Raw genomic sequence first — 16,472 nt, forward strand, 5'->3', positions numbered from 1 at the left:
ATCAGTGGGAACATGTCTTACTTCCTTTTTTAGTTTAAATTTACTTCATTTTTATTAAGAAAAGATTACTTTATTGATTCATACCCTTCAGTATTGTAACACTTTTTAAATGAGTGAGTAATTTTTGGCAAAGAGGCCTACCTTTTATTTTGAAATTTTTTTCTTTATACCTATTTTCTTAATATTTCATGTAATTGATTCTCTTCCATTTTTTACTTCCACGTATGCTCTGTTTGTTAGATAGTATTTCAGCTGCTAGTAGTTTAATTTCTCTCTTGAAAGTTTGACTAGCTATCTAATAATCTTTATTCTTTCATGTAAACATTTCTAGTGAAGGAAAAGACGTTTCCAAGTACTAAATATATTTTTAGAAATCCTTAATTATAAAAAGGTTGAATCTTGTTACTTCCCAGAACTTAAGACATTTCTCTAGAATTGTATTTCCTTTAGTAGATTTAAATGTTCTGTGTCAGTATTTTTACATCAGGAATTTTAGCATTTCTTTACCAAGACATTGAACCCAGATGGTACATGGTAATCCTTTGACAGTCCCTTAGAGGCTTCTTCAGAAATGTACGTGAAAGATACATACAGATTAAAGAACGATGATCGTGGTCATTAAGTCTGCATTCATTCAAACAGGAATTTAGATTAATCAGTGTCAATGAATATATCTTTATCATTGATTACAGAATGTTTCGGTTGACATTATGTTGTCATTATTTATGTAGTTCACTGTTTTCTAAACCTCTAAATTCATATCATACTTTATTTTAGCCTTATCTTTGTGTACTATGTGAATCCTTAAAATTTGGTTATCTAAAAAAATAAACTACAGTATCTTTAAATTCACAGGTTGTTATTTTGAGTATTAAGTATTGAAGGAAAGATCCTATTCTACGTAAAATGATGTCAAGTTTTGCACTGGTTTAGTTACTTTACATTAGCGTAGATTTTCTACTTTTATTTTCATGAGCAAATACTGACTGGAACTTAAAAGCATTGGTTCTTAAACTTTCAGGTTTTGAAATTTTCTTACACTATTAAAAATTATTTAAGACCTCTAAGAGCTTTTGTTTTGTTTTGTTATATCAGTGTTTACCATATTAGAAAATAAGAGAGAAAGTTGAAAGAAAATGAGTTATAGTGGGAACACTGGCCTTATTTTACATTTTTGCAGCTCTCCTTGATGTTCCACTTTAATGTAGTGGAAAGAGTGGTATTGTTTTACTGTTTTGTAAATTTGTTTAATGTATGTTTGGCTTTATAGAAAATGGCTGGCTTCCCATATTTGCTTTTGCATTCCATCTATTGCAGAATGCTCTTTTGGTTAAAGTGCATGAAGAAAATCTGGCTTTACTTAGATAAGTAATTAGTAAAATGGAGACGAGTATATTTTAACCTTTTCAGATAATTGTGGTTATTTTTGTTCAATACTACAGAAAACTGCAGTAGTTTTCATTGCATTGCAATCCGTTGGGCTGCTTGAACTTTGAATGGATTGTTTTTACCTGTGCATGATTTTGACTATACCAAATATTAGCAAAATACTAATCCATTGAGTTATGCACATCTTCTAAATTTTAATGTATTTTATTACACAAAATTAAAAACAAATCACATTTCTTAATATCAACCACTGATGTTGTCAGAAAATGTCTGCCAAATGCTATCCCAAAGTATAACATTCCCTTGATACCTTTTGTAATCTAAAATGGCATAAAATGAAGAAGCAATTACCATTAATATTTCTATGAAAAATGCTTGGAGAGTTTCTGAACCTAAATTATAACCTCTTAGGCTTCTCTGATACCTTAGTACACAACTTGCTAACTGATGCACAGAATAAATCTAGATAAAGCACAGATATTCACACGTAGTTCAAAGCTATGGCAGCTTGATGCTGAGATGCTAAGTATAGTTCCCAGGAAAGTAGTGTGGTGGTAGCACTTTTTGCTGCTCTAGGTTTGTGCTGCCTCTTAAATTGCTTGCTGCAAAACACACTGAACTTTATATTCACTTTTTCCCTTTCTCCATAAAAGCGAAAATCCTTTTTTGGTTAGCAAAAACAGGTACTACAAATGTAGGTCTTTCATAAAAGCCAAGTGGCGTAATGCACACTTTTGAAAAACAAGGGATATCTCTGTGTACACAAGTCAGTAATCATAGTTTGTCAGATGCCATCTTGTTCAGTTTACAACCCAATCATAAGAGTGTTTTTCTTGAAGAACCACCCTATTTCAGAATGCAGCATAAGTGCTTTAAGTATATATCTTGTTTCGTTGCATAAATTATTAAAAAAATATGTAGTGATTCAGTAAAAATAATTTTAACTGCTTCATCTATGTATTCATCTACGTATTCTAGTTGAAATTTTAAAACTGGTTGTTAGGGCAGACAACTCTGCTGTCCTGCCTGCTGTTCCCTTGCAACAATGATAGTTACTAGTAAAAGTTGAATGTAAGTACCTTGATTTGTGCTAAAATACCAAGACTTTTGCCTCCCCAGTTGCTTGTGCACCATCCCTACAAATGTTGATAGACTGAAAAGCCCAATTAGATGATAGTTTCATAATTGTGTTCTAATGTTTAGTAAGACATCAAACAGTTTTGAATTTGTGCACTTCCTGAAAGGGTCTTGCAGACTCAGTACTCCAACCACACTCCGAGATCCATTGTTTTAATGGAATGCTGCTTTGGTATGTGCTTCTGGAAATCAGTCATACTTTGCCTACTTTTTTGGTCTGCTGTGGAAATCAAGCATACTTCAGTGACAAGCTCAGGAATACATATGTATAATTCTTTTAATGGAAAGGCACAACTTCCTATGAATATAGTAAGAATAAATTAAAAATCTTGCCTTTTGTTAGGCTTTGTTAGAATCCTTGAAAAAAAAGTGAAGATGTTTTGTGAAGGTAAAAATTTAATGAACTCTATTTTGGCAGAATTTTTTAGGTCAGTTTAATCTTGAGTCAGTTATTTAACAGTGCTGTGCCTCAGTTTTGTGATCTCTAAAATAGGATAACAGTAGACCTACTTTATAGGGTTGCTATGAAGAGTAGTTGAATTAATTGAATTAATTAAACCAAGTTTTAATCATAGCTTTATTATCTTATTGCAGTGCAGTCTTTGGAGATTTTGTTTACATATAAGTTTTTTCATGTTAAACCGTAACTCTTAATTTTTGGTAAAATAATAAAGCGTTAAAATTTGTATTCCAAAAATACCATGTGTGTTGTGCACTAGTTCTATTTTTAGATGTTAGAATTCATAGAAGTGAGGGTCTTGTGTATTGCTTTTTTGGGTGGGAACACAGTTAATAGTGAACTTCCAAGTGTTTCTCCTTACTGATATTTGATAAATCAAGTTATGATGAGAGGTACTGTCTTAATTTTCATTGCTAACCGCTACCTTTAAATATAATCTCTCACCCTTGCATTTTACTAGAAGAATGTAGCAGTGGATTTTTAGAAAAAAATCTTAAGATATGACTAAGAAGTTGAAAACTTCTTTTGCTCCTTTAAAATAGTTAAAAAATGATCTGTCATCTAATTATACCATCTCTTTTTCTTAATGTGTGAAGCTGTATAAAATAGTACTCTTTTTCTTTAAGGAAACTTCAGCAGTACTAAATAAATAGAGTGTATGTGTATTTAGTGAAAAATGCTGTTATGTGTATATAGGTATTTTAGCAGTGATATGCTACATTAGCATGGATTATTGTAAGACATTTGGATTATTGTAAGACATTCTGATTATCTCATTTAAAGAAAGATATTTTAGAACTGGAAAACCCATTTCTTTTCTTAAGACTTTTATTTTTAAGTGACTTCTACACCCAGTATGGGGCTCGAACCCACAACCCTGAGATCCAAGAGTCGCATGTTCTTCTGACTGAGCTAGCCAGATGCCCTTGGAACCAGTTTCTAATAGAGCATCAGAAAGGGAATTTTATGGCCACTGTTGAATAATTGACTTAAAAAACCGTAAGTGTTGGGGCACCTGGCTGGCGCAGTCAGTAGAGCATGTGACTCTTGATCTTGTGGTCATAAGTTAGAGCCCCATCTGGGTGTAGAGATAACTTAATAAATAAAAGCTTTTAAAAAATCCATAGATGTACTTAGCATATTAATCTCTTCAGAATTCTATTAAGAAAATGGAATAATAGAATAATTTAAGAACAGTTTTTTTAAAAGTACTGAACTTTATTAATAATAAAGCTAAACATTGTTATTTTGGAAAATGATAGGTACAGATGAAATTATAAGGAGGTAATAAAAACGTTGTCTCCCTCTTTGCGCCCACCAGTGAATCACAGGCATCCAGTTAGGATGTCAGAATATTTAAGGGGGATTTGAAAACTTAAGTCTCAAACAGTAAGACTGTCATAATTACCCTCTGTTAGTGGTTAGATACTGCATTCTTGATCTTTCATAGTTAAGGCACATCCAGAAGTAAAAATTAAACCCCAAAGATGTCATCATCAAAAAATCCAAGTATTTTACTGTGGTGTTGAAATGGAACCAGCTTTTTAGTAATAAGTATTGCTATAAATAATACCTGGAAGATTTTGGATATGCTGAAGCAGTCAATATTTTATCAGGTTCTAGTGATGAGAAAATGACAACTTGGTTTGATTTATTGATGATAGTGTTAAGTGTGATCATAAAATAGTATTTCCCATATGATTTCATCACAAATCCGTTCTGTGAAATAGTCTGGCTGTTTTGCTAGTTAGTATCCATCACCAGCCAAATGTTTTATGAGAAGAAACAAATCTAGTTTCAGGAAAGTTTAAAAAAAATAGTTTTGAGAAAGATTTGGGATTTACATTTTCTGCATAATGTTACAAACATTTCTTCATGATGCTGTGTGATTTTTTTCTTTTTTAATCACAGCTTCATTAACGGTTACATTTTGAGGCATGTCATTAGGTTAGATGTGGGCAGTTAGTTGCTGCTTAGTGGCATTTATCTGCCATATACCATAGGCTTTTTCCTTTTTTCCCTAGCTTTTATAGGTGTTTTTCACTGGTATTTTGTATTACTAAGTGGAATTTTAAGCACAGTTTAAAAGAATTGCTTTTAAAAGAAAAATTGTGCTTTTTAAAGATTTAGACATTACTACTTTTTTCTCAAAATGTGTTTTATGATTGCTACATTTAACACACTGGTCTGATAGTGGAAAAGATCATTAAATAATAGTACAAATTTGAATTACAGTATGTTGAGTAATTTCACCTAGAGATTTCATTGAAGTTAATTCTGTATAACTACTGTTAATAAATGAGTTTTTAGAAGTAGTTGAATTTTACTGAAATTTAGAAATTTGTCATTTGCATGACCTTTTGTATCACAGTTAACCTCAAGAGCATTTTGTTTCAGAACTTGCCAATTGTGTAATAACACTTTTATTTAGATTTCCAAGTAAAACCCTTGTTCAAATAAAGGAAGCAGTGTTATGTTGAACTTCTAATAATTGTGTGTTGTGGAGACTTTTCATGGCAGATCTTTAGGTCTTGGGTGAAACAGTGCTCAAGTATTTGAATAAAAATGCAAAGGTGTATTAACAATGAAAATTATCTATATAACTTTATTTTTAGCTTAGTGCCCCACAGCGGTTTGTGTTGGATGTTTGAATACATTTGAATATAAAAGGGGTAATGGTCATTTTTAAGACTTTAGTGTTGTGGGAGGAAGAAATAATTGGCCCTGGTGTTTATTAATACTAGATTTTTCTTTTTTTGGAATCTAGGCATATGTCTTTGCTTTGTTGAACACTAAAAACATTCTGTGGTAGATTTTATAATTTGACACATTGATAATCTAGTGATATAAACTGAGTATTGTAAGCACTGTGGTATATCAGACCTGGGAGACTGAAGTTTCTTTTCAGTGTTCTTATTGAGTGATATTGGAAAATTTTAATTTTTTTTAATGGAAGGTGATGTCCCAATTTATTCTTTTCTTTTTGATTTTAGATGGGAAATGTAAAGTCATAAGATCGATAGGTTGACTGTGACAACTATGCTTACTTACAGAGAGAACAGGAAATGAGAATGGGTGATATGGGTCCCCGTGGAGCAATAAACATGGGAGGTAGGGATTTGAAGCAAAAGCCTTCTGTAACTTGTAATTCTTTGGGGAATTGTACATACTGTTTGTGGTGTCTACGTATCGGTAACAAACTAAAATTTGGAACCAACATTTGTAATGGTGAAATCTCTTATATTTATTAAGTTGGAAAAAATATAAGTATATTAAAAATAACATGCAAAGGGAGAATTTTGTTTCATTAAAGGCTAAAAAGGTATATTATGTTTTAATAGATTTAATGAAAGAAACCTGTAACCAGGTTTTGATACAACGTGAAACCTGTTCAGTTATTCCATGGTGTAATGCAGCTATGTTGTTACATTTTTTAAAAATCAGATTTCGTGCTTTCAAATTGGCTTTTTACCTTTCTTAGAAATTTGGTAGTTTCTGAGTTTGTAGTGTTTTTAAACTTCTTGAGAGTATTTTATAAATTTTTATTGGTAAGGTAACCTTTTGTGTAAGTGGAGTTATTTTTATTCATTTTACTGAATGTTTAGCTTATTTTGCCCTAACCTACTATATTGTGCACAGAAGTGCACTGTTTGGAGGCATCTATGACATGTCTGGGAAATGAGATGTGTCTCATACATCTGGGCTTATGCAGAGTTTTAGAGCTGATATAAAGGTTTGAAGAAAGTGCCTACATTAGCTTCTCCACTATTGAGGGAAATAGTAAATTTAAATGTCATACACTTAAAAATTAGATAAATCTTTAATATATTCATTTTATATTGTCCCACAGAAACTGTCACAAAATTAAAATCTTCACATAACTCAAAATGTACATATTGTTGTAAAGATTACATTACCATTAGCATGTAGTATTTAGGATATATAGTGTATGGAATAAAAAATCTTAAAGCTTCTAATATGTGGAATGAACATTTTCTGTGACCAACCTTTTTCCCTCTTATTTCTCATGCAGTTTATTTGCTACTTCCAATCAGATCATCTAAAATTGTTTATTGCTATTTATTTGGTCATTTTTCTTACCTACCAGTAAGAAGTTACTGAACATCTCTGGTATACAAAGGAAGCGTGATACATGGCCCTTACCTATAAAGATCTTAATTGTGAAGTTAGTTACGATGGATACATGAATTAATTGGTGAACAAAGAATAAGTTCTGTAGGCACAGTTCTAGTACATAAGTTCTAGAGACACAGTTGAATATATAGTAACGTATAACTAGTTCAATTTTATGTCTTTTCAAAGTAAATTGTGGAATGGTATATAATACAATCCAGGTAGTTTTAAGGGTTGTAAGTATGAAGTTATGGATTGTAGGTACCTTAAAATGCCATTATGATTACTAGATTGTCATTAACATTAGAAGCAAATGAAGTGTTTCTGATATTGCCGAGACCTTGAAAACATTCTGTTTTAGTTAGCAACTTTATCAGAAGAATAATGAGAGTATACCTTTAGATTCCTTACTTAGAAATTTAGGAGAACTAAAATTTTTTATGGCATTTTATTTCATCAGAGAACTGTATTATAGTCGAGCACTTTCTCAGCTCCCCTTAAGTCCAGTCCATTTAATTTTCTCCTATATACATTTTATTCAGTCAGACTTTGTCCTAATGGCTTACTGGAGTTATGAATCATTATCATGCAGTTGAATGCCACTGTTGAATTAGTAAATTGTCATATCCTATCAAGTTACATTGATAGAATGTGGTGGCAGATTTTCTGTTGTATCACCAGTGTATCTCCCAAGTGAAACATAGATTATAAAACTGCTTTTCAGGGGACCAGATAATTCTAACATTTCTTTGATCTTTAAATTTAGTTTAATTATAGCTGTATGATAGAAAGCTTAATTGCTAGAAATAAGACTCTAATTACTGATAGTTGGAAGTGTTATTTTTGATTTATTTTATTATACCCATAGTTGTGTAGTTATATTTGAATCTTGCAAGTTAAATGTTGTAACAGTTATGTTTTATTAAAAAGAGAAGAAAAACCTAATCCCTTGATCTGTTCTTTTTAGGGAAAGTTAATATTCCTTAAAGATAGTGTCTCCATTCTTCCTCATTTCCATGTGGGACATGTCATGGAATTCTAGTAAACATTTTTATTTACAGCTATGCTAAGGGAATAGAAATTTTCTTGGATTAGCAGTGTTCGAATTATCGGCAAGAACATTTTAGGATTAAGGAAGTAATTTCTTCCCATGAAGTGGCTAGGTTTCTGGGGATTGGGTTGAGAAAGAGTAGTGGTATATATATTGCCAGGAACTGGTAGGGAGGAAGATTTTATCCTCCCAGCTGCTCCCTGGGCTCAGTCCTATGTAGAGGTCAGCTGCATTAGATACTGTGTAGAGTTTTGGGTTTGAATGAAAATGTCATCTCCTGTTACAGTGTGTTTTTGAGAAATTGAGTTCTGAGTGTCATAAAATTGACCTATAGAATGAAATACTAGAAGAAAACTCTTAAGTTGGAGTTAGTCTTTGTTATGAATTTTTAATGGAAAAGAGTATGAGTACTTTAAAAATAAAAAAATTCAAAGAAGATAACCTAAAAATGTTGTATTTGAGGCCATTATAAATATGATATTTCAGCTCAAACACTATTGCAATTAACATGAGGCCTGGTGGATATCTTTTTGATGAAAAAATTTGAAGTGTATCTGATTGTCCCCATTTCCAGAATTTTTAGCATGTCGAAAAAATAAAAATAGCTCTATTAAAATTTTATCTATATTTGCTTTTAAAAAATAAGCTTTGTCATGATGACCCTTTTCAGTTGTTTTGTTTAGATTGCCTATTTCTGTAAAGTTCAAAGTTAAAAAATAGTACCTCCTATAATTTTGGGATATGTTCAGTAACTTACATTAAAGTCAAGAGGTTAGTTTTAGTGAACTTTGTATACATATTTGTAGTTTCCAAGTGCTTATCCTTTGCTGTTAATTTAAGCTAGTAGAGTATAGTTACCATTGTAAGAGAGTAGTTTGTTAAAAAGCAGACTACAGCAAGTAGTACTCATTTTTTAAAAACCTTTCAAGCTTTGACAGTCTCAGATATCCTAAAATAGTTGATAGTTGTCTCATTTGTTTATGTACATTTGATTTTGGGATGAAGATTCTGTAGTGTAGGTAATACTCTATTACAGAGTAGATAATTAAGTGTCCCATTCTCAAAGAAGGAGAGTGATATTGATAATAGTGTTGTTATATAGTTTGCGTAAGTATTGTTAAATTTTTAATGTTTACTAAACTAAGATAGGACAGCTCTAAGTATAGATTGTTTTGCGTAGATGCATTTAGCCCAGCACCTGCTGGTAACCAAGGTCCTCCTCCAATGATGGGTATGAATATGAACAACAGAGGAACTATACCTGGCCCACCAATGGGTCCTGGTCCTGCCATGGGACCAGAAGGAGCTGCAAATATGGGAACTCCAATGATGCCAGATAATGGAGCAGTGGTAATGTATCATAAACATTTTGTTTGTATTCAGTAATATATACTTTTCTGCCCCAAAGGTAACTTCACACTTAACATAATTTGGCATCATTTATTTTGGTGGTAAGGGTCAATATGCAGTGAAGGAAACGTAATTTTGTGAAGTTATATGTTGACTTTGAGAGGCAATTTTTACATATCACAAGAGTTAACATTCACCATTCATGGCATGCTTTTGTACTCAAGTATATGGCAGATACATGTTAATTACAGTTATTTTTATATTGCTTTTATTGTGTATCCACCTCTTACCAGTATTCACTGTAAAGGTCAAGTATTTTAAGATTGTGTTCTTTCCTGTATGGACTCCTTGCCTTTGGTGGGGAATGAAACTCCAGTATATGTGAAAACACAGTTTTCAGTCAATGTTTTTAATAAAAAGATCACTTACGATTAATTTCAGGGAACTTATTTAACTATAAAATAATGTACATTAAAGTTTTAAAGTGTATTTTAAATTTACATTTTGCAGTCTTATAGAACTATTCATTATTATATTTGTTACAAAATTTAAAAGCATACAGTTTGTGTCTTGGTTTGACAGTGTGAAGATATCTTTGTGTGGGTTAAATAATTTTAAAAGCAAAATTTTCCAGTAGTTTTTATTTTACTTGAATATCAGTAGCAAGACTGATAACTTTTCTCATTTTCCTTAAAGTCTATCACTATTTAAATGAGGCTCTTGGCAGAACATTTTCTCATTTGGTTTTTGTTAATGGTTGTTCTAAATAACATTTAGAAAAGGAAAATTGGTTGATTGTATATTTAAAAGGCAGTTTAGTTTTGGAACTACCACAACAAATGTTAAGGCGCCATTGCTGCTAAGAAAGAAAAAGCACTGCCAATTAAATTCAGACTTGCCATCTACTGTAAATCCATACTGATTTCAGAGATGTTAAAAAGTGAATGTGTGTCTTAGAATTGATGGATACAGTGTTTCATCATTTTAAAATTTATTTACTTTAATAAATGCAGTCTTTTAAAAATTTGGAAAAATTGGACATGCTAACAGTTTTTTTTTTTTTTTAATGAGTGTTTGTGTACAAAGATAAAAAGGCAGTGCCATAGTATCTACAATGGTCAGATGGCGCATGATATAATTAGTGTACTTGTTTCCTTCTCTGGAGGATTTATTTTATAGTAAAATGTCTGAAAGCTAAGTAAAAACTTTGACTACTTTGGTTAAGTTTTACTGTAGCATATAATCATCTGTAGTAACTTAAAGTAATATTAACTGGCCCGTTTTTCCACCCAGCCCTCTGAAATTGTAACCTTTTTAAAAATATCACCCTTGGTCTTTTTCACAGTGACATTTAGGGAGTTCTGGTCAACTTTTGAGATTAACATTATTGTAAAGTTTTCCAAAGCATCGGATTCAGATATTTATTTAATTGTGCTTTTAGTAGTACATATTAGTAAATTGTCGGTTTTTAAAAGCTATATCTATTCTTCTATTAAATAGTCTTCCTGGAAGAACACCTCAAAAGTTTTAATACTGAAATTATAACTCTGTGTTTGTACTAGTACTTTCTTTGTTAAAAGCATTGCTGTTGAAATTTTTTAAATGTTTATTTTTTCAATGTGATGCTGCTCCCCAGTTTTATCGCTTTGATTTTCAAAAAAATATTTTTTATTACACAGCACAGTTATATGCAGTATAAACTTTTAAGAAAAAGAGAGATCAGAACAGTGTTGTAATACTGATTAGGTTTAAAATGGCACTTGCTTCCTTCTTAAAATCAGTTCTTTTTTTCATGAAATTGGGGCATAGCATTAGCAATTGTAACTCTTCAGATGCTTTTTTTTTTTTTAACGTAGTAACTAATTAAATTGCTCCTTTCTTCCTTTTATGTGTGATCCTGATTCTGCTGGACTTTCTGCTGAACTTCATGACACCACCACTTGGGATTTTGCCAATTTTTCTTGTCACTTACATTTGGCGTGTTCCAAATGGACTTCATATTTATTATGTGGTATTATAGCACAATGATAGATTTCCTCAAGGACCATCATCTCAGATGGGATCACCTATGGGGAGTAGAACAGGTTCTGAAACCCCTCAAGCACCAATGAGTGGTGTAGGTCCTGTTAGTGGTGGTCCTGGTGGTTTTGGTAGAGGAAGCCAAGGGGGCAACTTTGAGGGCCCTAATAAGCGTCGTAGATATTAAACATTCTTTCATTCCTGGCTATTTAGAGAAAAAAACCTCAGTGGTATGCCTTTACACTTTTACTTGTTACCTGGAAGAAATGGTTTTATTGTTAATGTATGTAGACTTAAAGTTTTTCTTTTGTAAAACTTGAGGTTTTTGTATTTTTCTTTATTCATACATAAGCTTTGTAGATTAGAATGGTAATGATGATGCTCATCATTGTGAATGTTAAAATGTGTTTGTGACTTTAGCTATCTGTAAGTATGCCATAGAACTGTGAAGTCTATGTAGTTAACCTCAATAAAGAAATCATCTTGGATAATTTACACATGTTATTAGTAGTATTCTCTCATAGTTTTACTGAACTTTGCTGTAACAGTAATACTTCGGTTGCTTTAATTAATCCCAACCATTTAAAAATGAAAATGATTTTCTGCTTTTTAGTTTTTGCAAGTAGCACTGATGGTAGAAGCTTAAGGAAAGCTAATGTCAGTAAGGGGTGGATAGATAGTACATTGGGGAGGGATGTGGGAATGGGTTTACATTTGTATAAACCATTGATGTTCTTTCTGTGAAATCAGAGTTGCTGTCTACATTTCATATAGATTCTGAATATTCAAATATTCTGAGAAGGAATATTAAGGATATCTTTGTCCTGTGCTGATTTTTTTCAAATAAACCTTTTGAATCTTGGAAAAAAAAACTGTTTGGAGGCAAATCTCTTTTGCTTATAAAATAATGTCTATTTTTAATCTTATCTATTATTTGGTGTCACTATCTAGATCTTACCCTTTAAATTTTCTTTTACAATCAAACAATACTGTTAGGTTGGATGTTAAGTGAGGATTTGGTGTGATTTAGAAGAAATTTGGCATTTCTTGAGAATGTTGTTTATAGAAGTACTAAAGATGGATTAACTTTGCGGTGTTGTAAATATCTTCCTATAGTTTGGTAAGTCTCTCCAGTAAACTTGTCTGACTGGCTAGTTGTGTTTGTTTCCAAGGGATGCAGTTCAAGTGGTGATTTAAAAAAAAAAAAAAGAGGAATTAATTTGGGACAGGGCTGAGGTCACCGGAATCAGATTAGATCCCTCTACTGTCAAATATGTATTTCGAAGTTTGATTTTTGGTACTAGAAAGAAACTGATTTTTATCACAGTATAATTGTTATTCTAAAACAAAGTCCTTGCTATATTTAAAATTTTGTATGTTAGCCATGTTTAATTTAAAATTACATTTAAGGAATTATATATTTACCTTCAACCACAAATCTAATGCATCAGCCATTGATCATAGCATAGTTATTTCTCACATAACATTTCAGTGTGTTACTGTATCATGCTTTTAGCATTTTTATGAAAAATATTCTGTTTTGAAATGAACAGTATGTAAAACTTAACTCATTTTTGCATGGGGGGATATGTTTATGCTGGAAGGCATACTTTGTAAAGGAAATAAACTTGGTTAATTTAAAATCTTGCATGAAAGCAGTTGTAAAGCAAAATTGAGATGCATTCTTTTTAGCATTTTTCTTGTGTACTATTTCACATTTTTTAGATACAGCTGTATGGATGGAATTTTCTAAAATTTGTAGTATTAATAGGCTTTTGTTTTTTGGCAAATCTTTGAAAACATGATTTGGAGACTGTAAATAATAGTCAAAAAAGACTGTTCTCATCACATTTTCCACGTGTATGAGTTGGCAGGGAGTGGAATTTATTTTAATTAATTGCAGTGTAGGGAGTTTTAACATTAACTATAATTTTTAAATGATATCTGTTGCACCTAAATATACCTTTCCCATCATCTATATTTTTATTCATATAATCCTAGGTAATTGCTAGCATTGTATTTTGCTTCAGAGCTGAATTAGGAGTGGGAAAAACTTGATCCTTTGATGTTAATACCAAGCTGTCTTTGGCCAAGGCTGTGAAATTCTGTAACATTGATTCAAGGACATTTGAAAGCCAGTGCGCAAAGAGATGTCCTAATCTCCTGAACATTCTAGTGTCCGGCTCAACTCTGGCTCCAAGAACAGAGTTCTACACAGCTTTTTCCCTGCATCAAGAAAATCTTTGTTCCAGAACTTATCAAGTTTACCCTGGGAACAGTCAGCTTCTGAGTGACAGCCAAGTGGAGCATCTGTGAACTCCCAGTTATTCAGTTTTTAGTGTTTTTGTATAAACAACTTTGTGGCTGGTTCAGTCAATATTTTTTCTTGTGAATTAGTATACATACTGGGGAAGATATTTGAATGTCATTTGCTTAAAAGCAGTAGCTATAAAAATAAATAATAGTATTAGCTTTTTTAAATAAGTGTGAGTTTGTCATATGGTACCATAATTCTTTCCATAAAAAGGTAATATGAAACAATCTCAGAATTATAATATCACAATACTATATTTCTTTTTCTGTCATGATTTTAGCTATTAGTATGTAATTAATGTACATAAAATAAAGGAACACTCATTTTCCTAATTATTTTGTCAAAATTTCCCCATTTTTGTTTGTTTTGAAGATAAATAAATTGGTTTTCTTCTTGACAGATCTAGTTTTTTTGTTTTGTTTTTGTTTTTTGTTTTTGCTTTGTTTTTCGACAGATCTAGTTTTTAAAGAACTTTTGGTTCACCCATATTTCATAAAACCCAATTTGTTATTCCTTGAATTTTTGGATTTTTCTTTTTATAATGAGTACTGAGTTCAGTGAACGAGATTAAATATTTGTTTTTAACCCAACAGTATCAGTAATATTAGGGAAAAAATAACCTGTTTTCACCAGAATATAAGAAATAGAAATTATCAACAAGGACATTAATGGAATGTTGGATCTTGTTTCTCACATATTAATTGAAATTACATCTTTACATTTTATTCAAAAACATACTGAACATTTCAGTAACTTGGTGTTTATATGTAAAGTCTATAATAATTACTAAATATTAGTGTGAATGATTAATGGTCACTAATTAATATTTGGGGTTTTGGTTGATAATTACAACCTAGATTCTGAATGGGAAAAAGGTACATGTGTGTGATTGAAATAAGTGTGTGATTGGAAAAAAAAAAAGTCTTGTGAATGTAATGAAGTTTATGTTTAAAAAAGGTTTGAAATGTAGTGTCAAATGGGACTCTCAGAAATAAAAGGGATACATTATTTTGAAAAAATAGAGGAAATTTTCTGGAGTACTTTGGTATTTAAATCTTTGTGTTGTTGTGTTATAATATCTAATAATATGTTAAAATATGTTCCTGAAATATAAGACAGTGCTAATGATTTGAAAAGTCAGACTTACTATTTTCAAAAAAAAGTTAGTGAACACCCACATATCTAACTCCTAAATTAAACAGTTGTAAATATGTTCCTGTGCTTACTTCATCGATAGATATTTGTAGACATGGACTTATTTGTGGCGGGGTGGAGGGGAGTGGTGGGAACTACTTCAAAGTAAGTAGCAAGTCCATCACTTAAGTTGAATAGACCTGTGTGGGTTTATTTCATCCTAAACAAATGATGATTAAGTAAATCAAGAGTAGTGTCATACTTTCAAGAGCATTATTTCCTTTCCTGCACCCTTCAGAACTAAATTTCTAAAAATGGGAAACAATTTTAGTGTGCTCACTTTACATAATTGTTTTCCACAGTTGTGTAAAATGAAACACACTTAGCTTCCCAGTTGAATGTGGGCAAGTAATTTATAGAACGTCACTCTGGGGAAGTAGTGAAGAATTTCATTATTGTTTTAATATCTGATCTTACATATTTTAAATAGTATCTGATTAAAATCGATTCTATATTATATTAGCCTTTTTTAATTTGTCAGAAGCACTGTCTTCTAAGTAGAAAAAACATCTTGAAATTTTGTTTTTTTGATTACTGATAAACAGTATTAATAGTTGAACTTTGACTCTTATAAGACTGAATATCTAAAGGCACAACCGGAATGCTCTTACCTTGGGAATATTGCTTTTTTCTGTAAAACCATGTTTGGATTATAAATATCTTCAGGGGTTCCTTTTGGTTGAAACTTACTATTTGATTATTTTTTTATTTACCTGGTGGAATCAGTGGAATGTACTTTGTTTTATGATGTATGGTTTTCCTGAATAAGAGAAGCCTATATTTTCTAGATGGAGTACACTGCATTTCTTAACATAAAATAGCCAGAGTTTGTAGTACACATTTAAAAAAAAATTGTTTTTCAGGTATGTTGTTTTATGGTTTGAATCACTGTTACTCTTACCAATTCTTCCCTCTGCAATAGATACTAGATTTTGTTGACTGTGTTTATATAAAAATCTTAAGTTAGAATTACTGGTTGTCTTTCTGAGTTAAAGAAATAGATTTTAACAGATGGTGTTCTGCTTATACGTGTACATAAAATTTCAGTTCTGTTTTATACAATATAATCACCCAAATTTCATGTAAGGCACTTCCATCTCAAAGACTAAATTAGTAGGATTAGGTAGAATTAAGAAGTGTACTTAGTAGGAATACATGATTTTTTAATTTTCAACTTATTTTTTCTAAGTATCAATTGGGGCACCTGGGTGGCTCAGTTGGTTAAACATCTGCCTTCACCTCAGGTCATGATCCCAGGTTTCTGGGCTCAAGCCCCACAACGTGCTCTCTGCTCAGTGGGGAGTCTGCTTCTCTCTCTCCCTCTGCCTCCCCATCCCTGCTCGCTTTCTCTCACTCTACCTCAAATGAATGAAATCTTTAAAAAATAAATTGTCAATTAATAAGAAACGGTTTTTATTAATTAA

At 31.6% G+C, this 16,472-nt stretch overlaps 1 protein-coding gene across 3 annotated transcripts in view; it reads left to right on the forward strand.

Annotated features, from left to right (window-relative positions):
• PSPC1 (paraspeckle component 1) overlaps window positions 1–16,472 on the forward strand; it is a 101,093-nt gene that overhangs the window by 59,233 nt on the left and 25,388 nt on the right. The window contains exons 7-9 of one of the 3 annotated variants that reach the window (XM_048215741.2): window positions 6,040–6,097; window positions 9,352–9,521; window positions 11,542–12,412. The exons of the other annotated variants lie outside the window; for them this stretch is intronic. Of the exons in view, the coding sequence (XP_048071698.1) occupies window positions 6,040–6,097; window positions 9,352–9,521; window positions 11,542–11,727 (414 nt within the window). The 3' untranslated portion in view covers window positions 11,728–12,412. Of the gene's footprint in view, window positions 1–6,039; window positions 6,098–9,351; window positions 9,522–11,541; window positions 12,413–16,472 lie in introns of those variants that run through there. 3 annotated transcript variants of the gene reach the window in all.

Source organism: Ursus arctos, unplaced genomic scaffold, assembly GCF_023065955.2.
Source record: "Ursus arctos isolate Adak ecotype North America unplaced genomic scaffold, UrsArc2.0 scaffold_10, whole genome shotgun sequence".
In the NCBI taxonomy this organism is placed as follows: Eukaryota; Metazoa; Chordata; class Mammalia; order Carnivora; family Ursidae; genus Ursus; species Ursus arctos.